Source organism: Parasteatoda tepidariorum, chromosome 10 (assembly GCF_982258835.1).
Source record: "Parasteatoda tepidariorum strain Cologne lab strain chromosome 10, Ptep-v5.0, whole genome shotgun sequence".
In the NCBI taxonomy this organism is placed as follows: Eukaryota; Metazoa; Arthropoda; class Arachnida; order Araneae; family Theridiidae; genus Parasteatoda; species Parasteatoda tepidariorum.
The window spans coordinates 93,729,234-93,756,699 of NC_141764.1; the positions used below are offsets into that span (position 1 = coordinate 93,729,234).

General features: G+C 28.6%; 1 protein-coding gene across 1 annotated transcript in view; it reads right to left on the reverse strand.

Moving 5' to 3' along the window:
• Window positions 1-27,466, reverse strand: part of LOC107443399 (maltase A2) — a 64,289-nt gene that overhangs the window by 17,038 nt on the left and 19,785 nt on the right. The window contains exon 2 of the mRNA XM_021145840.4: window positions 73-1,146. Coding sequence (XP_021001499.3) covers window positions 73-1,080 — 1,008 coding nt within the window. The 5' untranslated portion in view covers window positions 1,081-1,146. The remainder of the gene's footprint in view (window positions 1-72; window positions 1,147-27,466) is intronic.

The window sequence follows — 27,466 nt, forward strand, 5'->3', positions numbered from 1 at the left end:
TCTTAGCCCTATAGAAACATCATTTTTTTAATAACAAAAGAAAATGAATCGTGCAAATTAATGTTTTCTTACCTCTTCTTCAGTTATATTGAAGTAAAAATGTTCAAATGGACCTTGCCGATGAAGTAGCCAATGAGCTGCCCAAGTATGCTGATCACTCGTCATGGTTGGATTGATGTCCAGAATTAAATGCATACCTCGAGCATGAACTTCCGAAACAAACTCCTGGAAATCTTCTAAACGTCCTAAATGGGGGTCTATATTTGCGAAATCGATCACATGTTCGTACTCAAGTGGATAATCCAAAGCACTGAAAATAGAATTCAGTCGAACAATATCTACGCTTAAATTTTGTATGTAGTCCAATCTTCGCACCAAGCCTTTCATATCACCAAACCCATCAGAATCTGTGTCTTGGAAAGAAGCGGGGAACACCTCATATATAGTAGCTCTTTGCCACCATTGCCTTGGATGTTCACACTTTGTGACTGTGGCAAGATATACTCCAATGGCTAAGCAGAATGATAGCACTACAACTACGATGCAAAGCAGTACCCATAACACAGGAGTACAAGGCCAGTATTTTTTGGCTACATGGCACACAGAGTTTGGCAAAGTACTTTGAACTGGACCCAAAGGTCTGTGTTGGATATGAGAATGAGCGTCATTAGATGTTTGTTTCTTGCTTGGCGAACGAAAGGATGGTAATTTGGCTTTACCTTTCAGACATTTTGGGCTTAACTGAGTCTGCTCCTTGCCTTGGAGCAAGTGAGTTGAACTCTCCGGTTCTAATTCTGGATCACTTTCCTCTTCAAGACTAGATGTGGTGAATGATTCTTTGAGCGGATACATATTGGACGACGTTTTATGATTGGATGGTGTGTGGTTTAAAAAGGGTTCGATTTCTTCGTCACCATGAACTGCTGTTTCCTTTTCTTCATTCATGGCATAGTTGTGATGTCCATTCATAATTATAGTACAACTGTCATTGATTATTTTTGGATCGGGAAGTTCTATGAGAACTTCCGGATCCATTTTTCTGTAGTTGGTATCAGGGTTGATGTTATTGAGTGACGTCATTTTTTCATCTGTTCATGTCACTGAATCATACATTAGTTGTTTTTGACCCCTTTTTTCCAGTCTTACCTAAAAGAGAAATACAAAATTAATTCTCATAATTATAGTTTCTACTAAATGGTAGTGTAAAAAAAAGAGCAATTTATTGAGTGGAATTACATTTAATTAGTAGAATACTTTCTCATGTTTAATTTATACAGGGGAAAAATACCTGAATTTTATTATTTCATAAACTATGTTAGTTTTCTCATTTAATAAGGTTTGAAGCTAGGCTTCGTCTCACGAATTTGTGGCGAACTTAGGTATCTACCTCAATAGGTACGAAAATATAAATAGAAATATGACACTGTCTAGTACTAATAACTGATATTATGTAATAAAAATGTGACTTATTCTATACAAACTAATTCAACTGATAAATATATTTCATACCTTTCCATAATTTGATTCCATAATTTTTATTCCATAATTTTATTTCTTATTATAAAGTGTTCTTGTAGTCTTTACTCCCTATTTATTCTCATACTTTTCCGTATAAATTCCGCATCAATTTACGGTAAGAAGTACCGGTACTTTTGGCCCATCAGTCTTGAAATCAATTATACCATAAAATCTATTTTTTACCGTTATATATCACACCGTACTTTTCACAGTATTATTTAATTAATTATAGTGATACAGTGAATTTACTGTAATAATTACTGTAAGAATTACGGTATGTCAGATTTTAGCTCCGTAAAATGTTCCGGTACCCTGAATGCCGATTCACTTTACCGTCATCTGATTCGAAATTTTTTTAATTGTAATATTTTTACGTCTTTTTCAATAAACTATAGTTGATTGTACTTCATTATATCAATATTGCTTTACTTTCACTTTGGTGCATTAATAGCTATATCTTGTTTTTGTCTCATAATAATTTCCTCTCAATTCTAGCTTGGCCAATGAAGTACTTAATCAAAGGCCATTCTACATAGCCAATGAAGTACGTAATCAAAGGCCATTCTACGTAGTCAATGAAGTACTTAATCAAAGGCCATTCTACATAGCCAGTGAAGTACTTAATCAAAGGCCATTCTACATAGCCAATGAAGTACTTAATCAAAGGCCACTCTACATAGCCAATGAAGTACTTAATCAAAGGCCATTCTACATAGCCAATGAAGCACTTAATCAAAGTCCATTCTACATAGCCAATGAAGTACTTAATCAAAGGCCATTCTACATAGCCAATGAAGTACGTAATCAAAGGCCATTCTACATAGTCAATGAAGTACTTAATCAAAGGCCATTCTACACAGCCAGTGAAGTACTTAATCAAAGGCCATTCTACATAGCCAATGAAGTACTTAATCAAAGGCCACTCTTCATAGCCAATGAAGAACTTAATCAAAGGCTATTCTACATAGCCAATGAAGTACTTAATCATAGTATGTCAGAAAAGTATTAATAATTTTATACGAATACTTTTATAAGTAATAAATACAAAACAAACCCACCTAGCATTTTTTATTAAATGATTTTTATTTCAAATACTGTTCCACTTTTGTAATGATTTAATTTTAAAAGCTAATTAAGTTTCTTGCAAAATTTCAAAATAAAGTTGTAATTTATTTGATCAGTAAGTAAAGCTGAAAACAACGTAGAAAGCAACAATAAAAATTAAAAACAGAAAGTTAGTAGTTTCTGTAGTTTTCAGGTAGTTGGTAGTCCGGTTGCCTTCTTTAAAAACGCTCTCAATCGCAAAATATTCAGCCAATATTTCTATCCTTTTTTTTCCAAATTATTTTAGCTTTAAACATTTTGAAGTGTTCTTATTTTTAATACAAAATACTGTAGTTTGGCTTGGCATAGACTGCTCCAGCTCTTTTGGAATGCAACGTAACATTCGATAGTGTCTATTTCTCATTTAAATAATTTCTCAATTCTACATAGAGTGAAAAAAAATTGGTGCTAAATTAGAAAACTGTAGAGTAATGATATTTCTGGCAAAAAAAACCATACTCCTGGTTAATAAAATTAAAATATACGGCATTTCAAATCATTCATTTGAAAATTTTCCCTTTGATATGGTAACTGTTTTCCGAAAAATTTGGTTTTCAAAATTATAGTTCTTACACACATTTAGTAAAAAATAAAAAAAATGAACAGTTAATTTGACCAAATAAATGTATTTTTATGCCCCGCTTTTACGCATCATGACAAAATTATCTAATTTTGCCTCATTTATAAAATTTTGTCATTCATTAAAAACTATATTTTATTTTCAATTTTACCAAAATTATTATCAAAGCTCTTCGGTAAAAATTACTGATCTATTTGTTGTTTTTATAGAGCTAGAAACGCGATACATTTTACCACATTATGGTAGTTTTAACCGTACTTTTTTTTCAGTGTAAAAAGTATAGATCCAAAGTTTATTGAAAGGAAAAAATCTTTATATTTTGTAAAGGAAATATTTCAAAACTTTTTCAGAATTTCTTTACATAGTTCAACATCTATAAATTTTATCTTCATTTTAACGACGAAATGCACACTGCTATAAAAAATATTAATTAACTAAGTCATCCAAACAAAACAAAAATACAAATATAACAAAAAATTTTAAAATATATTATTTATTTTTTTACTAAATATAAAATTTTATCTTTAAAAAAACATCTGCCATTTGCCTATTTATTCCATAATTTAATGCTGTAAGATGAAAGTTCGAAATACAATATCTCATATTTACGGATTAAAAAAAAAAATTTCTGGGTGAAAAATTTTTTTTTCACCTACGAACTTCTTTGTACTTTGAGTACATAATAAGAGAAGGTACTTTTTACGTTGAATTTGGAGCAATATAGCTAATTTAGGCTCTTGTTAAACTAAATTTAACAACAAAATCAAAATTCAATTATTTGCTTTAAATCAATTGAGTGTAACATTAATATTTATTAAAAGGTAAACCTTATTTACTCAATTTAATGAAAGTTTATCTTTGTTATAGAATTTATTAAAAGCTTCTAAAACCTTAAGTGTATTTAAAGCAATAATTCAACTGCAGCAAAATTATTAAAATATTTTATCTATTTTATTTATTATTTTAACAAATTTACAATTTTATCTACCATTCCATCAACCGCTCTACCAACATCTACCATTTGTAACCTAGTAGTGTCATAAATGTTATGGCAGAAAATATCTATTTATCGACAAAGCAATAATTTCAGCAACGAAATTTTATTGCTTGTTAAATATGTTGCCAACAAATTCGAAAAGCGCATTTAAATATTAAAGAATAAAAAGAATTTGAACAGTCGTTAAAAATGTTGAGAAGACATTAAAATGTCACTTTTTGAAATTCCAATAAACCAATAGTCTTGCAAAAAGAATGCTTCAGAAAATGCGAACTATTTTTGCATTCAATTTTCTTTTAATTCAAAAATATAAACTATATTTTCCTTTTTAAATTGGTCATTTTATTTTATCGTTTTCTATGACAGTTAACTTTGTATAAATTTTGATTTCTAAATAAGCTTTTTCAAACAAAATCGCAAAAAAAAGAAATTGCAAAAAAGAAAACTTTTAATTTTTACAAACGTTTAAAACCTTCGAAAATATTACTTGTGATTTATTTTGAAAAATGATTTTTTTTTATTTCAGAAACTTCTAAAACTATATTTCTTTTTCTAAAAAAAGATACTATTGATTTATCAGTATGATTGTGCAATTCTTTCTTTTTTTAATTTTCATTAAAATTCCATATTTCGTTAGTTATAAATACGAAGTTGAAAATAGAATAAATAAGTGCTAAGAAAGAGAAATAAATATTCATTTCCCATCGCAATAAAATAATTTATACAAAAGGCAATAAAAATATTGATTTTAAACTAAATACCATAAGCAGAATAATTTTTTTTAAAAATTCTAAAAAACTTGAAAAAAAAAACTTTTTATTTGGTTTAAAAAATTAAATAATTTTATAATTGTAGGTAAGAGATAATTGTCTAGGGAGAGTCGTGTAACTATAAAAAACACAACGGGTGCACTATAGCAGAATAAATATAAATAATAAGTTGATTAGAAAGAAAAAGTTAAATGTTACGAAATGAAGTGAACTGAGCATTTTAAGACCAAATCTCTATGCATTTCGTCATTGATACTTAATTTCATAATGTAAAAATATAATTTTTTAAACTTTATTTCTCAGAAACTATTTGACCGATTTCTTTAAAATTTTGTATTTTGCCTTGTAAAATTACATTCTCTAAAATGATGTAAAAAATTTTGTATACCTTAGAATTCAAATTCATTTTTTATTGTTATTAAATAAAATAATAAATATTTTAAAAAAGTTAATCTTTTGCATTGAATTTATATAAACTAACTTAATTGTTTAGAAAATTTTTCAATTGGATTAAAAAGTTTTCGAGATATAAAGAAATGCACGAAGAGTAAAATTAACATAAAGGGGTCCAAACTTTGGATTGCTCTCCTAACCAAACTATAGGAACAATATTTTCCAAATCTTGGCGTCATAAATCCAAATGCATCGAAAAAAGAAATTTTATTCTAAAAAAGTATTTGTGTATGAATTTGTAGCTTAAAATATCGTCTGCTCTAATTAATTACCAAGTTTGAAATCAACCCCTCGATTTATTAGGGTTCAATCCTAGAACGTCAAGATAAAATCCGATCGTAAAATCAAAAGTTATTCAGGGAAATCTGTTTTTTTCCACACTGTACAAAGTGTAACAGGAAGCGTTTTATAAACTATTATGTATTACATTTCGGTTAAAATTTTTTAAAGTGAGTTTTTCTCTTTCCCATTTAAAAACAATTCAAACCTTCTTTAACATCTTCACATAATGGCATTTAAATCAATATTTAGAAACTTTCAATAGTGTCTAAAATATTTTACTTTATAAGAAATAAAATCTTTGGCGAAATTCCTGAGCCGTTCTTTAATCTTATTTAAATCCGACATAAATTGGATCTAACACTAAGTAAAGAATTCAAATAATACAGAAAATTATCTGCTCAAATCTTTACAACGCGAAAGAATAAAAGTATTTTAAAAAATTAGCTTGATAAAAGTTGCGCTATTGTATAAATTTGCATAAAATAATGAGAAAAGTCTTCCGTGGATTTATAAAGCTTAGAATAGTTCATAAACTATGCTTTCTTTTGCAGCTAAATTCGATCTTGTTTTATTCTTTTTTTACTTTTCATGGGATAAACTTCAAAACATAATTGCTTATTATCGATATTTGTGTTCTTTATGTTTGTATAAAGTGAGTTACTCTAAATTTAATCGCCCTCTTTAGAAAAATTTAAACATTTCCGATTTTTCCGTTTTAGTTTATACTACATTACTTTTTTTAAATGAATGTGGAAAATTATGTGCTATTAGTCTTCACTGGTCGCTTGCTGGCCTTTTACAGTTAAGTACTTTAATTTGAGTTAATATCTACGCCGTATAGTAAAGTGAGAGATTTAGAATTCCTTAAAGCATTAGGGTTAAGCGTATTTTTAATAAGACGGATCATTTTATTCTAAAAATTTTTAAAAATTGCAGCTTAAGAGTTCCATTTACCTAAGCAATAACTATATAATTACTTCATCAAGAAACGTCAATATTTGTATATGAGGTAGATATACCGTAGCTTTAATAAAACCAATGACATAGCCTAAAGAAAATTGTCCACATAATTTAAGAGTGTATACACTAGCCCTATTCTCCGTTTTCTTTTTAAAAGCCTTTTTTTCATATTAAATTAATATGTTAGGCCGGAATAAAATTGTTCAAGCTTGTTTGTCCTAGTAAAGATTTTATAAGAAAACAAATAATTGTACTTTATTCAACTAATCTTAGTATTTGAAACTTCGGAACAATAACTTAGTATTTGTAACTATGCAAAATAAAGTTATTTTGTGCTAGGAATATATCAAAACTTTTTGTGCGATAATATGTACAATAAATTTAATATTTTACATTATGTCTAATTTGAAATTTAATTTAAATACTTTGCACTGTAAATTTGATACTTTAAGCCTGGGTTATACGTTTATAACCTTTGCGTCATAATATATATAAAGCGTTTAAAAATTTTTTTCTGCATAAATTTCATATTTTGCACCATACGTACATAATATTTTATTAATTTATATGCCTTGCGCAGTAAATTTGATACTTAGGTGAAAAATAGGAATCCTCATTTAATTTTAATTTGAAAAATTTTCATTATAAATTTGATACTTAGTTCTAGGCGTATATTATAATTTTATTTGAATACTTAGCTCTATAATTTTGATACTTTTTCCTAGACGTATATTATAACTTAATTTGATTACTCTGCCCTATAAAATTTATACTAAATGTTCATTATAAATTAGTTTCATTATTTTGCACTATAATTTTGATACTTTATGCAATAGGCAAGTATTATAATTTACTTTGCATTGAAAATTTGATAATTTACGTTAGGCGTATGTTTAAATTTAATATTAATTCTTTGCATTGTTAGTTTAATACTTTACACAAGAAATGTATTAAATTTTAATAGGAATATTTTGCACTATAAATTTGACACTTCATGTTAGGCGTACGTTACAATTTGATTCGAACATTTTGCCCTAGACGTTTGGTACTTTATACTAGGTGTAGATTAATCCTTGATTTAAATTCTTCTCACAATTGTTTTGATATTTTACACAAAATAAAAAATAGATTTTAACTGACTACGTTTTATTATAAATTTGACATTTATTTTCACGCAAATCACAAGTTTAGTTTCAACTTGAATTTTCGCACTTAATTTTGTACTATATTTTGTACTGAAATTTAAAAATTATTTCATGAGATAAAACAGATAATTTTCTTCAATCAATTCTTGTTTCTGATAAATGGGCTCAATTATTGAATTAATTACTTTAAATGAAACCTACATTTTCATTCAAATAGTTTTTAAATTTAAAAATAAATATATTATGTTTTTCTGGAAAATTTTGATCCAAAGTTATTCTAAGAGAAATGAAAAAAGAGTTTGATCCTTGTATTATTTTTAACCGAAACTAATTTTCTTAATTACAATAACTAAAACATTTAAACCCGAATCATAAAAGTAATTAACAACGCATGTATTTTTGAATTTTTCGTAAGTTAAAAGGTACATTCTTACAAAAAAGTTACTATCCTGTTTAGTTTTTTAAAAAAGTATCCAGCATCTTTATTAAGTTTTTACATCATGTTTTTACGTTTTATATCTGCCAGATACACGCTTAAAAAATCAACAAATTGAGTGATTTCTAAAGCATGAATGCAGATTAATTATCAATTTTAATCTATTTTAAGACTTTAGAATTTAGACTTAAGAGGGAAATTCATTAAAGTAAGAGATTTATTGAAGAGAGCGAAAATGGAAACTTCATGAGTATTTCATTCAACCTTTCAGGAAAAGTAATTCATTTAAATTTTGTAATCTAGATGCATGTTTCATGCATGAAATTTATGTTTTAGTACATTTCCTTCACTTTCTTTTAGCTAATTAATTCTTTGTTATTATTTGACAAAATGAAATCGTAGCTACTTTTAGGTGGAATTTTAATAACTTTTAATTAAAAAATGCATTTATAGTTTTCAGTATTGCAAACATACCAACACATTACGCTGTTATGCTGTTGTAGATCTTGATAGATGTGTATAGAATTTCGGAGAAGCGATTCTTTTTAAAAAAGAACTCATGTGTGTTTGATTATGTTATAATACTTGAGCTTTATTTTGTTATTTTTAACAGTCATTTCATTATAACATTACGTAATTGCTAGCGAAAGCCAAACTTTTATATATTTAAAGAAACTTTTTACTCATCTGAGGACAGTTTCTAGGAGCTCTCTTAACAATTGTTCTAATCTGATTTATAACCCTTTTGACTAAATAACGGGATGGTACAGAGATTAGTGGACTCATTTTGTCAAGTAGATTGTACGGTTAATTGCAACGACTGGGTACTCATCCACTCACAATCTTTGACCAGAACCACAAAGTTTCAAAACCAGAAAGAATCAAAATCACAAAGTTTAAAAGCAAATGACAGGCTAAACTTAAATATTTATGAGCTTGTTTATTGTTTTTTTTTAAACTTTTGTGTAGCAAGTGGTTTTTTTTCTTGAAACAATATGGAATTTTCTGTGAGGCTTAACTATAGTAATAACATTCGACAAACTGTTTAAAAAAGGACATGAAATTGTGCGAGGTTACGATGTTTAGATACTCCTGCAAGATATGTTTTTATTTTATTTTATAACCGTCGTTGAACAGCCGACTCAATTTTTGGGTTTACGACTACTAATGCTCAACTCCGTAGCCTTGTGATTTTGAACCCAATCCAGAACACAAGGGAACTCCTGGATCATGTATTGGGAGAAATTTTGCCTTCGTGGAGGACTTTTTGATGGAAGTTTGGCAAATTAACTTCTTTTTTTCTTATTTTAAATTTCTTGATCACTAAACTGAACTGAGTGGCGCGACAGCCACTTGGGTTGTGGGATGCTGGAGCAGATCTTCCGGTTGAGTGTTTAGCGAACACTAAACCCACCCCCAGTGTGTAGGGACCTAAGCATGTTTGGTACTCATCTTATTGACCACTCAGCTGTTCACACATTCCCTTAATCACACATCCCTTATCACGCATTATCTCAATTCTTCTCTTATCACATATTTCCTTACTAGGTTATTAGAAAAAGGGTTCTTTGTCATATTTCTTGAAAAAAACATGAACAATAAAATAATATAAAATAAAATAATATATAATGATATAATATGAAATAAAATAATATAAAATAAAATAATATAAAATAAAATAATATATAATGATATAAAATAAAATAATATAAAATAAAATAATATAAAATAAAATAATATAAAATAAAATAATATAAAATAAAATAATATAAAATAAAATAATATATAATGATATAAAATAAAATAAAATAATATAAAATAAAATATAAAAAACGCATTTTGAAAATCAATCTTACAATTAGTATTTTCTATTAAGTAAATTTACGAGTAAAATGCAATAAAAGTTTATGTTTTCAAAATGAAAACAAGACAGAAGATTAGCAAAACATCAGGTGAAAAGTTTATATGCAAAAAGGGGGGAAAAGAAATTGTTTGATTCAAAATAATAAGATTAATAAGTAATTTTAATAAGATTAATAAGTTTTTTTAATGCTTTACAAGTGTTTATAACGAAAAATACTGGAGGTGATAAAAATAAAGAACAATAAAAATAAAATAAAATATTACGATTTTTTTATCTTTTCGGAGAACCAGGAGGACACTTTTCGGAGCACACTTCGCTCACCAAACTCTGCCTCTCATTCAGCTACGTTTTTTTCCCTCAAAATCTATATTTTCCATAAAATTAAAAACACTTTGACAGCAAAATATAAAATTATTGTTGTTACATTTATAGAAAGTTTGTCAATTTCGTTAATCGTAAAAAAAAATCGATTACCAGGATAGGAAAAATACTTATCAATATCTAAAAAAAAATGAATCTAAGGAATACAGAATACATACATGCCTTAATAAGAAAAGTAAATGAGAAGCAATTTTACTCAATAGCGAAACTTATAACAGTTCAAATATGGACATAATCTATGTTATGTCAAGTTTCTTTTTTCTTAAAAATTCCTTATGAACGTTAAACTTTATGCGTGAAATTATGAATAATTTCTGTCCTTTTTTTGTTACTTCTGACACGATCATAATTACTTTTGGTAAAAATAAAGATCTCGTAAGAGGAAAATTGATTTTTCTACGAGAAAAATTCCAATGACTTTGGAACAAATTGCAATTTCGAAAGAAAAAAAAACCCCGGCTAAGTTAACAAACAAAAGTGTTTCTTTCAGCATTTCAAATTTCAGCTCAGCAGTTGCATTTCAGCGAGCAACAGCAAGCCTGCTCGCATTGTATTTCGTACAAGTTTAATTTTTTGCAGCAAAACAAAATGCAAAGTCATGTTGCATACCCTAAACAGAGGCCGCTGCCTTTTTTTTTTTTTTTTTTTTTTCTAGCAAAAATAGATTTTTAGTCTGCATTTTTCATTGCCTTACTGCAGTATTTCCCAAAGTGTGGTACGCGTACCCCCAGGGGTACGGGAACAGTTAAGCGAGGGTAGGCGCTCTTATGCGAAATATCTTGCAACAAACGAAAACTTCAAAAAAAAATATTTAAAAACAAAGCTAGGCATGAAAATTTACGATTACGTACTTTTCTATTGGCTATTTTTTGCAGAGTTAGCAGTTAATAATTAGTGGTGACAACAGCCAGTTGGGATTTTAAACTTAAGTGCAATTTTTTTTATCACAGCGAAAACAGTATCATCCTTCTCACTGGTGCAAATAACCTTATTAACAAAACTTGGTACCAAAAAAGAAAAATAAACATATCTTTAAAAAAATACATTCATTTTTTATTAGTGGTACGCAGCGTTAAGAAAAATTTAGAAAGGGTACACAAAAGTCATAAGTTTGGGAAACACTGCTCTACTGTATGCATATCACAAAAAAATCCTGAAGGTGATGAAAACCAAATAATATTTAAATAAAATATTTTTTTTATTAAAAAAAAATACTTTTTGCGACCCATTTCGTAATATTTCGCGACCCAAGTTTGTATCACAGCTCATATATAAGAAGACGACCCAGATGCAAATCCTATGTTATTTTATTCCATTCCATAATTTAATTCTAAACGTGACGTTGATTAATCGGTTGAAAAAAACAACTCTGCTAAAGATAACATTCCCCTCATCATAATGTAAGCAAAAATTATTCAAAACCGGATTTTAACCCTGATAGCAAACTTATTTTCCCTTCAATACACTGAAAAATCGATTACAAGACATCCTTCAACACCACCCCCACATAAAAGTATCCCCTTAACTCCAAAAGGTTTTATATTCCCCTCCCATCCCACCTCGAATTTTTTTTTCTCCACGGATTCTGGGAAAACATTAGAATCTACCATCCTTTTCCTGGGGATGATCTAGCATCCTCTGGATCAGATCACGGATCCCTTTTTCTCAGTTTGGGGAGATGTGATCGACTTTTACGGGATGCTCAATGGGGGGAGGGATGAATCAGAGATGTGTTTGATTGGACACGCAGCTGTGCAATACTTGAAAGATTTGGGGGGTGGAGGAAGTTGGGGCTCTGTGATCTTAATAGAGTTGCGTGTAAAGAGAAAATCGAGATCCCTTTTGCTTTTCGTTTCATTGTTCCAAAACTAACGTTCAGAAAAATCTGCATTTACTTGAAAATTTAAGAAATAGAAAGTTTAATTAAATTGTGGTTTTGGGGGATGCCGTTTTAGAACATAAATCTTCCGAATAGTAGAGAATAAATAGTTTTCTTTTTAAGATGGACAACTGAGACTGCGAAGAAAAATCTTCAATGCACTGAGGATAAAAAATCAAATGAAAAATGATTCGTTTAACAGCATGGTATAATATTTTTTTTCATTTTAAAAACAAAAACAATAAAAAGAAATTTTAAATTAAATAAATTGAAAAAAATATGTGTTAAAAAATATGTAATAATATGTTAAAAATATATGTTAAAAAATATATGTATATGATATATGTTAAAAAATATATAAAAATATATGTTAAAAAATATATGTATATGATATATGTTAAGAAATATATAAAAATAAGTAACAATATACATCATATTAAATCATATGAAAATTGTTAATTTTGCATAGAATTGTTGAATAAGAAATTTTAAGCAAAATAGATAATTATGTATTAAATAACTTGAAAATTGTTGAATTTGTTAACTTTAAAAATAAAATCCTTCTTCATTTTTCTTTCAAATTGATATTAAATTTTGAACTTTGAAGTAAGATTTTACTTCAATTTACATTAATTTTATTTGTTTAATATTTATTGCATTATTATTTTTTTAAAGCTATGCTTTTGTTAAAAATATTATCAACATATGTATTTTGCTTTTAAAAAAGACATGTAGATTGAAATTTGTTTTCGTGAGATTATGCAGAAATATATAAATAGAAGAAACTTTATTGGTAGCTCAAAATGATAAACAACTGTATCCTTATGCTAGTTATGAAAGTTTGGGAACTAACAAAACATTTTTCAATACAAAAGGAAAATTGCGTCTCAGATAATTCCATTGTTTATAATTCGAAAATATCTTATTCTTATGGAGAGAATCAGAGCTTTATATTAAACAGTTTTTAAACACTTTTGAGTAACGATGAGGAGTGGAACAAACATTCCAGTAAGCAGTAAATTATCCGAAGCAGGATGTTTTGATCTCGCTGTTTTTGGTCCCGCTATTTCGGTCCCGTTGTCATTTCGGCCCTTAACTTGCCATTTCTATTTTTCTCTTTTAGATATTGCAATTTTAAAAATAAATTATATTATTATAAACTGTGCAAAACATTCATTGTAAGGATTTCTATTTCACTACTTTTTTCCTGCTATCATTTAACTTATTTTCAATATTTTTTTCTTTTTTTTTGCTTTTTAGGTAAGAATTACTTGAGAAGAGTTTCGAGACTGCGAAACGTGGAAGTAGTTAGAGCAGAAATCTTTATTTATTTATTTGTTTGTTAACCGAACTTAACAATAATATGTGGTTACATAATGATTAACACAATTTCATGCATAATGGAATACAATAAAACGAACGCTTTTATTGAAACTGAAAAAAAAAAATTTTTCGCTAATTCATTAGAAAATTGTAAGCAATCTAATCCCTCTTAAATATTCTAAATAATTTTAGATGTTTAATTCTACCCTTAATAATTTTTAAATGCTTCATAGCCATCTAATTATTGTCGTATAATAGTTTTTGTCACTAGAAATAGCGAATGAATGATTCAATAAACAAAAAAAAAATTTTAGAGCCATTGATACATAGTCTTTGTAATACAAGCGTATTAATTTGGGGCTGTTATTTGAAAAGTTTTGAGGAAAAGAGATGGTCAAGTGTTCAGGGTGTATAATTACAACATTGATGATCGCGGGTTCGAATCTCACTCGAGGCATGAATGCTTCTCTGGTATCTCTGGTAGTACGGTATGGATAATGTTGCTCGTCTGAATGACTCAGGTTCACAAGAATCCTTCTAGTAACGTTAAATGAGCAACACTCCCGGCATCTTGCGTGTTAAACAGCCTAAGAGTTAGTGCGAGCCATTATAAAAAAACAGACCCACCAGGAAAATAATATTTATTTCACGTTGCCAACATATGTACTTTAAAACTAATTCACTGAAACTCACTAAAACATCTCGTAGAAATTTTTCAACAATAATTAATGAGCCGTGGTGGCTCAGGAGATAGAGCGTTCGCCTTCCAATACGGTGAACCCGGTTTGAGTCCCATCGATGGCTGGCCAATACGAATTCCGCAACCGACTCACACTGACCACAGTTCTGACGTAAAAAAATCTCAGTGGTAGACGGATCATGGGTTAGAGTCCTCTTACCCTCTGTCCTCGAAAAATTTCCGCGGTTTTCATCCCCTATTAACGCAAATGCAGGTTAGTTCCATCAAATAGTGCACCACGCAGGTAAATTTGTCCCAATACTTGATCCAGGAGTTCCCTTATCTTCTGAATTGGGTTTAGAATTACAATGATAAGAAGTTAAATTTTGGCAGTCATAAACTCAAAATCGGGTTAGATGTTCAACGAAGGTTATAGAATAAAAACAATAATCAATAAATATATTCAACCTTGCTTCTTATTTTTAAAAAAAGAGCATTACATTTTTAAATTATGGGGAATTAGAAAATACATTTGCTTCCTAGACGCACCTTGAATTTATTTTATATCAAAAAATAAGAAAATACATTCATTTCCATAATTCGACTAAGTGTAATGGGAAAATGTATTATCCTGATATTAATATTCTTCTGGAAATGTGAGAATAATAAACCTTTCGTCAGCCACTATTTTAGCGAAATTACCTCCCTTAAAAATATATTATATCTCTTAATGTATTTTTGCGATCTCCCGAGAATAACGATACGATCGTTAAAACATGAACTGGATTTTAATTCAATATTATTATTTTTTTAATTTAATGGCAACAGACATTTTTCAAGAACGTTTAAATAAATTATGTGCTAATTTTGTGCTTTCAGGAACAATCGGTTCAATGTTAACCCTAATATCGGTATCTTAAACCAGAATATGTGCGATATCTTGCAATTTGAATAAGGTGTTAATTTAAACCATATTTTCTCTTTTAAGTTTAAGCAGAGTATCGTGCAGTAACGTTTATTAAATTTGATAATGTAGTAGATTTAGCATATTGCAGCAGAAAGATATTGGTGTTTAACACCATAACTCCATAACTTAAAGCAATTTTTAAAAAATTCTTTTTTTTCTTCTTAAGTTTACATTTTGTTAATTTAATTGGTGTTTAAGAAAAACAAATCATAGTTATTACAGAATCAAACTTTTCACACTCAAAAGTTACAATTTAAAGCTTTTTCTTTAGCTGTTATGCTGAAATAAGTTATGCTGAAATTAATACGACTCAATATTTAAGAAATTCTAGTTTTAAAGAACATCAAGGCTAAAACAAAATTTACTGTCAAATATGTTACAATGTTTTTAGGAACTTTGGAGACAGCAATTATTTTAACTAACACTTATTGTAGCATGACACTTACCGAAAAAAGTACATTTGTTTGTCGGTTTCCGGTACAGAATTAAAAATAAACTGAAATAAAATTAATTGAACTTTTTTCAAAGAACACTAACTATTAGAATTTTCATTTTAAAACTACGATAAATTAACTGGCAGCAATCTGTCCATCCAATTAGGGTGAGGAACAATTTTTAACCTTCATTTTTTTGTAACCACTTACAACTAGCATGGTTTCAAACACGGTAGAAATTAAATTTAACTGGATACTGGAGGACCTTTCGTTAAGTAATATACATTGGAGTTCGGTTGTGATTGAGATGTGCTTTGTCAAGTGAACAGAGGGTTTCGTTCATCTAGCCGTGCCATCTATCTTGACTGTGGTACTGCCCCCTATGTGCGAATGAAAATTTCAGATTCCAATAGTCCAGGGTCATCAACTGAGGAATGAAGGAAATTCTGAACTCGTTATGTGTTACATGAATGGTAGAATTGTAGAATGGTACGTTATGTGTTAGATGAATGGTTGAAATTTGAACTCCCATCCATCCAATCATGAGAGAGACAGATTATTCCTCTCGGATAAAGTATATGCCAGCTGAAAAGAACTAAGTGACTTCATAAAGTGTTCACAAAAAACTTATTAGGCCGTGGGGGCTCAGGGGATAGAGCGTTCGCTTTTCAATGAAGTGAACCGGGTTCGAATCCCAGCGATGGCTGGTCGATACGAATTCAGCACCCGACTCGCACCGACCACAGTAATGACGTAAAATGTCTTCAGAGGTTGACGGATCATGGGTCCCCTTGTTGTCAGGTTAACTGTGAGAGGTTTTCGTGGTTTTCTCTCCATAGAAAACAAATGCTGGTTACTTCCATCAAAAAGTCGAAGGCAAATTTCTCCCAATATTTGATAAAAGAGATCCCTTGTCTTCTGGATTGGGTTCAAGATTACAGAGTTGAACATTAATTGCCGTAAATCCAAAATTGGGTCGGATGCTCAACGACCGTTATAAAATAGAATATAAAACACACTTATTGCTATAAGATGACTAGGCATTCGATTATGGAAAAGAAAAATATGAATTCGTAATCCTTATCACGTGACTTAGCTTTCAGCTTTCAAAAACGTGTGCTCGATTTTTGATAGCTATGACCCTAGTTGACGCAGAAAAAATTCTGGTTGTTCTACCGCGCTATGTAATAACAATAAACAATATTTTTCACAGTAAGTTGTTTGAATACCACCTTTCTTATGGTTATTTGAATGTTTTGATTGAATGTGGTAAAATAACAATTAAATAATTTGTTATTTAACCATTGCTTCAGAGTAATTTCTAAGAGGCATTTAATTCTTTCGTTACCGTTGTTAAATTTCGCTACATTGAACACATATTTTTGAAAATAAAATATGTGTACAGTAAGAATTCAATTTTATTTTTAATTCTACCATTCAAGCATCGAATATTTAATAACTAAACACAGAATTAACCTTTTATTAAAAAGCATTTAACAAAATCTAATCGCACTTTTAAAAGTCCTAATCTATAGAGAATAACATTTTTAAAAAAAATAAATTAAAATGTGGACGCATAATCAGATTAATCGTCCCTAATGATGATGGCTTTCCGGCTATTGATCGAATGTTTTAAAAATATTATTAAAAAAAGTGAGGAAGGAAGATAAAAGATAAAAATGCAGTAAAGGTTTTTATTCTGAGTCTAAAAGTGAAAGTGACAGTTAATCAATAATGTAATATTTTAAATAAATGATTGTTTTTTCCAATAAAATGCACTAATGATGTAAATATTTTCACGGGATTCTCTTCAAGCAGAAGAACTTATAAAAAAAAAGGAATATTGTTGCAGCAATGCTGGTGTCATAAAATTCTCCATCATTAAAGAAATGCATAAATCTATTACCAATGATTCAAAGGCATTTTATTTAATCTTCATTTATTTACTGACCATAATGAACACAAAAGAAATAAAATTAGCCATGAATGCAGTTTTAGAAAATTATCAAACAAATAGAAACCAAATTCTGAATCATATTAAATATCCGTCATTTTTATCCAAAATGTAGCGATCATATCTCCTTATATTTATCGGTATATCTATATCCTAATAACTGCCTCTCCAGCAAAAAAATAAAAATAAAATTTGTACGTCTATTTGTCAAATGAACTTCAGATAAATCTCTTAGAAATTTCAAGAAGATTACACTGGGGGCTAAAGTTTTAGTCGCATTTTTACAAATGCTGAATCTTACCTAATTCGGGTGTGGGAATTTCAAATCTAAAATTAGTTTTAAAGCTACAATATTTTTAAATAACATTTTTCGTCTTTTTTTTTGTCAAAATAATAAAGTTTAAAAATGTCACAGATTACAGAGCGTTATGCAAATGTTGCGACGAATTTCTAGGAGATTTAAGTCGTATCATCAGGATTAAAATCGCATACAGTTTTTATTATTTTTATTTTTTGGTTAATGGCGGGCACTTGGGTCTTTTTCCCATCGACCTCAGAAATGACAGAATTGCTACTCTCTTATCGTTACCCGGTTAGCTCTTATGGCTAAGCCACGGCGATGGAGTAGCGTCACCCACGTCATGCAACCACAAACCCGTTTATAGGGCTGGTTACATTCACACAATCACACAGAAGAAAGGACATAGAACACACAGAGAGAGAGAGAGAGAGAGAAAGAAACATCCATGCCCGGAGCGGGATTCGAACCCGCAACCATCGTCTCCGAAATCAGGCACGCTAACTACTCGGCCACCTGATCGGCAGTTTTTGCAATTTTATAATATATTATTTACAGTATAATATATTATAATATGATATTTTACATTATAATATATTATATAATATATTAAAAATAATATTTTATATTATTATATATCTTATATAAAATATTAAAATAAAATATTTTATATTATTATATATTTTATATAATATATTAAAATGTAATATTTTATAACATAATATACTATTTTTCATGATTTTAAAATTGCAAATGTTGCAATGCATTGCAACGTTTACGTGACCCCCTGCTATTTATAACGTTTTTAAATGTGTACATTTTAAAAAAATAGACTAAAAATGTCATTCAAAGAAATTATAGCTTAGAAAGAGCAATAGATTGCAGGTTTGAAATCAGTGATAGGAAATTGTTTGAGATCTGTTAAAAAAATATGAATCAGAAAACAAAATTTAGAAGAAAAATGTTCCCTCGTGTTATCCAATAGACATTTAAGTTTGTTTGCATCTGGAAAATTCAAGAAGTGTGTAAAAATTACAACTGGAAGATATTAAAATAAGAAGGTTAGTTTATGTCTTGCATAGAGGGACAAATTTAAAGGCTTAAAATGGAAATTAACATAAAACCAAAAGTAAAAGGGCTGAAAAAAATCTTCAAAAATAAAAGGAAAATAAAATAAAAGAAATCAAATCAAATCAAATAAAATAAAATAAAATAAAAGAGGAAAAGAGAGAAAAGATGCGTGATCTGCAGCAACCCCAACAAATTCGAATGCTTATTAAAAAAATTAAAAAATTTTAGATAAGCACATGTTGTTAAAGTCAGATATGTTAGAGATTTATTTTCTAACAATTTAAACATATAAAAAAATTTTTTAACCAAACGTAAACTGAATATTTCAAATTTCGAACATGTGAATTAAAATAAATAATAAATAAAAGATACATTTTACACACAAGTAAACATGTTACATAACTCTAAACACTGTAGAAAACACTCTAAACACTTAGAAAAATGATATTTAATATTGGTTATCAGTGTCAGTTTAAAATGTAGTCTCATTGCATTCTAAGTGATATTTTACACACAAGTAAACATGTTACATAACTCTAAACACTGTAGAAAACACTCTAAACACTTAGAAAAATGATATTTAATATTGGTTATCAGGGTCAGTTTAAAATGTAGTGTGATTACTTTCTAAGTGATATTTTAAGTAATTCCAATCAATCATATATAAAAGGAACACGTGCAGAACCGAAACTAAACGTTATGCCTTAGCTCTTTTGTTCGATCACTAGAATTTAATTAACGAAATTTATTAAATGCTAAAATTTATTTGTGATTACAATTGATAGCATCAAAGTATTTTCACTTTAAAGGTTTTAGCTGTGCACAGAAGGAAAATTAATTGTGGACAGAAGGAAGAAAGGATACTCGTGCTACAGTATGTTGCCACTTCATTTAGAACCTTTATCTAATTCAAAAATATTCCGATACTGTCATTCATTACCTTATTCTAAGATCGTAAGTTCGTATAAAAGACATAATCGTATGTTAAAACGAATGAAAAAATAAAGGAGTTGAATTTTCTTTTTTCTTTCAATGTAAGTTCTGATATAAATAATCATATGCTAAGACGAAATTCGTTGTCATAAAGAAATCAACTTTGCTAATGAAAAAAAAGGATAAAAACTTTTTTTTTCTCTCACGGTAAGTTCCTGTATAAGAAATGTATTGCCAAATGAAATTCATTGTCATTAAGAAATTAAATTTCCCAATTAAAAAAAGGAGAGAAACTTTCTTTTTTCTCTGACTGTAACTTTCTAGATAATGTAATACTAAATGAAATTTGTTGTCATAACGAAATCAAATTTTCCGATTAAAAATAGGAAAAAGTCACTCTACAAAAATAAGTATTTCAGAACTCATAGAAAAAATTCCATACTGACATATTTCATGAATATTGATTTCTTAAATTTGCGACGTAAAACTTCATTTGAAACAGATGCAATTTTTCATTAAGAATTTACTAAGATGAAACAGGAGAGTTGGAATTAAAATTTAATTGATAAATATATCGAAATTAATTACTGTGTTTTTAACTTTCCAAAGATTTTTTGAAATTTTGATGAAATTTATCTACAATGTCATCAATGCGTAAAAATACTCTTGAATGAATTTTTTTTTTACGAATTCGAAGAAAGTAAAAATAAAAAAAGTAACAAGGAAATATATTTTCTTTATTTTTTTATTCCTTATATTCCATTTAATTGCAATTAATATCGTATCTGTAAGGTTTGCATTACTTTTTTCAATTGAATATACGTTGAAATATTTTGTGTTCTTGAAAAATATGAAACGACAAATAATTACATTTAATTAAATGAGAAAAGAAATTAAAAAAATATTATGCAAAACATACTTTATTAAAAATATCAATATATAAGCAATTATAATAACTAATATTTAGCTAAATAATTAACTAAATATTTAAAATATTAAACTAATATTTAACTAAACTAATACTTAACTATAGGTTAAGAAATAATTAAATTCATATAATTACAGAAATTATTTGAAAATATTAAATTCTTAAAACTGCTTAATTATTTACTGAAAATTATAAGCTGAAGCTAATTTATTTTGTACATCTAAACTGTTATGGAAATAAATCTCTAAAATCACGACATTTGCTACTAGTGTTTAAACACATATTTTGCTTTTTTTTGTAAGTAATCAAAAAAATATTAATTTTTTAAAATAAAGATAACAATAGGAAATATATACAGTCAATTCGCTATAACTCGAAGTACGATAACTCGATTTTTTTATGAGGTCCCGACCCTTTTATCTTCAATTTCATGTTAATTATTCTCTATTACTCGAATTTTACTCCCTTTAACTCGATTTTTTTGGGATCATTTGTAGCAAGAAAAAAAAATCTAGGAGCTGATATCTTGCCCCTTCCTTTGCAGCACACACACAATGTCTTTCGCACTCTTCATGGAGAAGCTAAAGCTGTCCCTCTTGAAGTATGCGAACAGTGGTTAAATGAAACGTTACTAAATTTACTTCAAGGATACAGTTAAAATGATGTTTTCAATATTGATGAAATGGGTTTAATTTTTAAATGTCTTCCAAATATGACTATGATGTTTAAGGATGAAAACTGCTCAGGGGGTAAAATGAGCAAGGAAAGTTTGACTGTCCTAGTTGGAGGAAATGCGTCTGGGACAGAGAAATTGCCCTTACTTGTTATCGGAAAATACCGAAATCCCCGATGTTTCAAGAATGTAAAAACATATCCTTTGGATTACAAGTCTAACAAAAAGTTTTGGATGACATCAGTTTTATTTGAAGACTATGTAAGAAAACTGGATCAGAAATTCTTCGCTAAAAAAAAAAGTGATACTCTTTATGGATAAATGCACAGCGCATTGTGATTTACTTAATGTGAAAGCAGTAAACTTGCAGTTTCTCCTGCCAAACACAACAGCAAAGTTGCAGCCGATGAACCAGGGTATCATAAAGCATGCTCGAAATGCATGCTTTTGAAAATGGACAGAACTCGAAATGCGTGTCTACGAAAATTTGCGCTGCTCGAAATACATTTTGATGAAAATGGACAGAGATCTAAATGCGTGTTTACGAAAATTTGCAAAGCTCGAAATGCGTGTTTACGAAAATTTTTACATCTCAAAATGTGTGTTTGTGAAAGTGGACACAGCTCAAAATGCCTGTTAACAAAAATTTGCGCAGCTTGAAATGCATATTTATGAAAATGGACAGAGATCTAAATGCGTGTTTACGAAAATTTGCAAAGCTCGAAATGCATGTTTACGAAAATTTGCAAAGCTCGAAATGCATGTTTACGAAAATTTTCACCTCTCAAAATGTGTGTTTGTGAAAGTGGACACAGCTTGAAATGCCTGTTTGCAAAAATTTGTGCAGCTTGAAATGCGTATTTATGAAAATGGGCGGAGATCGAAATGCGTGTTTACGAGAATTTGCACTGCTCGAAATGCGTGTTTATGAAAATATACGCCTCCGAAAAAATTTGCCTTTTCTGTTTCCAATGCAAATTTTACAAATAAAGAGTGATTACGTGCTTATTTTTCCTTACTTATTGAAATAATAAGCATAGTCACTTCTGGGCAAAGTTTCGAACAGTTTTGTTCTTTTTTTACAAAATGAGCGATAATAAGAACTATAATCTTCAAAAACAGAATTTCCGGTAAACCGTTATCATTTGAACGAAAATATTTCAAAATGAATGGTTTAAATCCTATATATATTTTGGTTTTATTAACCACAATTATATTGTTTTTTTTTTTGTTTGTTTTTTTACCAGGAAGGTCATTACCACACAGCACGGTAGTTTTACCAGAATTATTTTTCTCCATGTAAGAAAAATTATGTTACTATAACAAAATTTTCGCCTATTTTCCTTGTTTATCTCATATAGATTACACGTTTCCTAAAGTTGTGTCTCGATATTATTTACAAAATTTTTTTTCAAATTCAATAACAATTTTCTTCAATAACAATAAAAAAGTATAAAGATTATTTAATGCAAATATTACTCCGGTGATTAATCAATGCAAAGATAAAGTCAAACATTATTGATAAACAAATCCAAATCCAAGGAGGAAATAGTCTAAAAATCGTAATTAAGACCTAACAAAATATTATTTATCACTTACATACTGTTTTTATAATAAGGTTGCTTGCGAACTACGAAATATTTGTTTGAAAATTTCATTTAATTAGCAACTAAAAGTTTATAATTATGTTTTTTCAATGATTGAAATAAGGTGGCTTAACTCACTGATAGGAGCTTTGGGGACCTGAATGAGTGCATAAGTGTTGACCCCCATAAGTGTGACATTTTTATTATAAATTTTAAATATGTGCTTTAAACTCGTAATAAATTGACCAGACAAATGAATGAGCGCATCTCTGAAATACTGGAACTAAGTATTTAAAACAAATCTTAAATTCAACTGTATTATGCATTTTTTAAATTAAAATATAACAAAAAAATTTTCATGCTGAAATATAAATCCTTTCTGTTATGAAACTTTTTCTTTTGTAAATAAGAGTCTTGAATTTTTCACGTGCATTTGGAAAAATGCTAAGAAACTTCTTTCCTATGTTTTCTTATATTTTATACATGTCACCATTTTTGAGTAACCATCACATATTCAAAACAAGTTTCCTGTCATTCAATTTTGAACATAGGGTGGACATAAGAATATAGCTGATCCTACATATATTGCATAAGGCATAGAAAATTTATATAACGTATTTTTTGTACCAAAAAATTGTCACAATGCTACGTGCATGATAATTCCCAGTTGGAAACATGGGTACGATGTGTGGGAGAATTTATTTATTTATTTGAACTTCTAGAAGAGTATCAAGTTTTTATAAAACCAAAAATGCGTTTAATTCTAAACAAATCCCACCCTTTCTTATGAATACATCATTTGCTATTTCAAAAATACTTTTTTCACTCATAAACGAAGAAACAAGGCATATTTTTTCATCAAGTGCTCAATTTCATTTACAAGTACATTCGTAATACGCATCAGTTACATATCGTACATTAGTTACGTAACGTGTATTAATTATGTATCGTGTATTAATCCGTATCGTGTATTAATTACCTATCATGTATTAATTACCTATCATGTATTAACTACGCATCGTGTATTAATTACTTTTCGTGTATTAACTCGTATCGTGCATTAGTTACGTAACGTGTATTAATTACGTATTGGGTATTAATTACGAATCGTGAATTGATCACGTATTAGGTATTGATTACGTATCGTATCGCGATTAATCCTGCCATAATATTCTTATCGGTGTCATGTTAGGTAATAGCTCATTTTTATTTTTATTTTCTTCCAATACATATATAATATGTATGTGAAAGCCTTCAACTTTAAAGTTAGTATTTACAGTTTCCTTTACTATGTTCCAAAAAGAACGTAAAAAGAATTTTCTTTTAAGTCGTCACAAATGCATTTCGTTAACGATAAAAAAATACTTTTAACAAATTAGTTACACATGCATATTAGAACACACGTATATTAAAAGAGCAGTTTTCTTAAGTTACAATTTTAAATTACAAAATGTATTAAGGTAAATTAAGTATTAGCAAGAAATATTTTTGACAGGTACGATTTTTTAAGGAATATTTAAGAAATAATTTAGCATTAAACTTGAAAAAGGTATTCTCGCAGATAATGAAGAAAAATAAACACAATACGTTAATGATCATTCTAAGTACATAAACGCTAATATCAAAGCAAATTTCAAAAACTGATTTTACTACAGCGACATTGTTTATTAAGTTCAATATCTAAACGAAACGAACCATTTTAATATATGTTTGTCTTCATCAACGATTTTCGAATTATTAACTGCAATTCCAACGAAGGCTGCTTAAGCCCCAAGAAGCTAATGATTAGAAATAAACATTAATCATATTTCCCAATAGAAATTGGGGCTTTTGTGGACAAACCATGCTCAATACTTGAGCTTAAAGTAACGAACTGAGTGGTCAAGAAATCGTTAATTTTCCTATTCACGGTTGCTTAATTTTCTGAGCCGGGCAAGGTATAACTGCTCACCAAAGCGTCTTACCGCAGACGCAATCCCATAACTTTATCATTATCAAAGACATGCGGTAAGTCTGTAGGGAATCATTTCCCTCCTCATCTGATGTCTAAAATGCGACTCTGACTATCAATAATGCGGTGTGATTAAGCTTGATTTATCGGTAATGTGCAGAAAGATAGGAGCCCCTGAATTAATAAGAAGGTTTGTAGTAGATACGTCTTTCGAAGTTGACCTTTAACTTATACTGTCATATCTCTCGTTTTCTAAAACACCTTTCTTTTATTTTAATTTTCGTAGTATAAAAAAAAAATTTAAGTTGTAATTTTTGAACACTATATCACAATTTTGGTCTAAAAATATCAAAGTAAAAGCAGACATAGATTTTTTTATACGCTTAGTTATTCAATTATGGACGTTTTATTCGTTTTTAAATAATATGATTAAGTCTGATTTGTCGACAATGTGTAGAAAGATACTAACGCCTGAATTAATAAAAAGGTTTGTAGTAGATACGTCTTTCGAAGTTGACCTTTAACTGATACTATCGTGTCTCTCGTTCTCTATAACATCTTTCCTTTATTTTAATTTTCGTAGTATTAAAAAAAAAATTAAAGCTGTAGTTTTTAAGCACTATATCACAATTTTGGTCTAAAAATATCAAAATAAAAGCAGATATAGATTTCCTTTGTATGGGCTTAGTTACTTAATTGTACATGTGCTATTCGTTTTAAATCAGGGTTGGAATTTTTGCCGGCAAAAAGGGTTTTTTTTGCCAGGATAGTGACAAAAACCTGGTAAAAACCGGCAAAAACTGGTAAAAACCGGCAAAAACCAAATTATCTAAATAACTGACTAAATATTATTACAAAATACTTGAAACAAATTTAACTCAATCATAAGGAATAATAATTTTGATACATTACATGAAAAAATTATTTTTAACACATTAATAATTAATATAAGGGTAATAATTTTTAAAAGATTGAAAGTTTTTGATCTCTTTTCATTTTAGAATCCTAAAATAAATGTTTTTTTACAAATAAATAAATATTATTATTTGTATAATATTATTATTTATTATAAAAAATTATTATTTGTACAATAATTAACTACACATGTTGATAGATATTTTATGCTTTAAATTATAGTTATATTAATTTAAAATAAGTTCATTTCTCTGGAAAAAAGAGAATAATCGCAAATGTTCCAATCAATAATGTTTTAAACTACTAAAATGATATATTATTACATTATCATTTAATTATGGAATAATAATTTTGTTAATTTTTTTGTAATTATTTATATTCATAGTATATATTTCAATTTTAGGAATAATTTTGTATCAAAAATGTGTTTTTGTCCTCTCATCTTGGAAAATATAGGTTTTTGCCACTTTTTGCCAATTTGCTTGGCAAAAACCTGTTTTTGCCAGGACGGTTTTTACCGGTATTTACCATGGTTTTTTCCACCTGCGGCAAAATCTTGCCAATCCTGTTTTAAATAATGTGGAATGTTTAATTCTGATTTATCGACGATGTGTCAATAATACAAACCCGTGAATTAGTAAGAAGGTTTGCAGTTGGTACGTCTTTCGAAGTTGTACGGTGTACCCGTAGAGCCAGAAACACATTAAGTTTTACCACATTCTGGTAACCACAATTTTTTCCCTATCTACAACTTTCGTTTATTCCAATTTTCTATGTGTAAAAATTAAAGTTGTAGTTTTTGAACACTACATTACATCACAGTTTTTATCTAAAAACATCAAAATAAATTCGGATATAGATAGAATTTTTTGTATACCCTTAGTTATTCAATTATAGATGTGGAATTCATTTTTAAATAACTCGATATGAATAAGCGCTAATGACTATAAAGATACGAACCTCTGCATTAACAAGAAGGTTTGTAGCAGATCCATCTTTCGAATTAATCTTTAATTTAGATTTTGTAGTCTCTTAGTCAGTACAACGTTCGCTATTTTATTTTAAATTAAATTGTTGAATACCACCTAAATATGTTCCGAATTGAATATTTTGATCTAAAAGTATAAAAAAATAGGTTTTGCAATATTTTTTTATACAGTATATGCTCAGTTATTCATTTATTTACGTTTTATTCAGTTTTAAATAAGACGATGTAACTAAGAATAGAATCAAGACGTAAATACGTCAGTCAAAGTTAACTGTCTGTGCTTCTTCTGATCTTCATATTGGCTTGCATTAAAATTTATATGACAAAAAATTCAATAAAAAATAGGAGGCAAAGAATGTTACTTTTAATTAACAGGAAAGAATAAAATATACAGGGT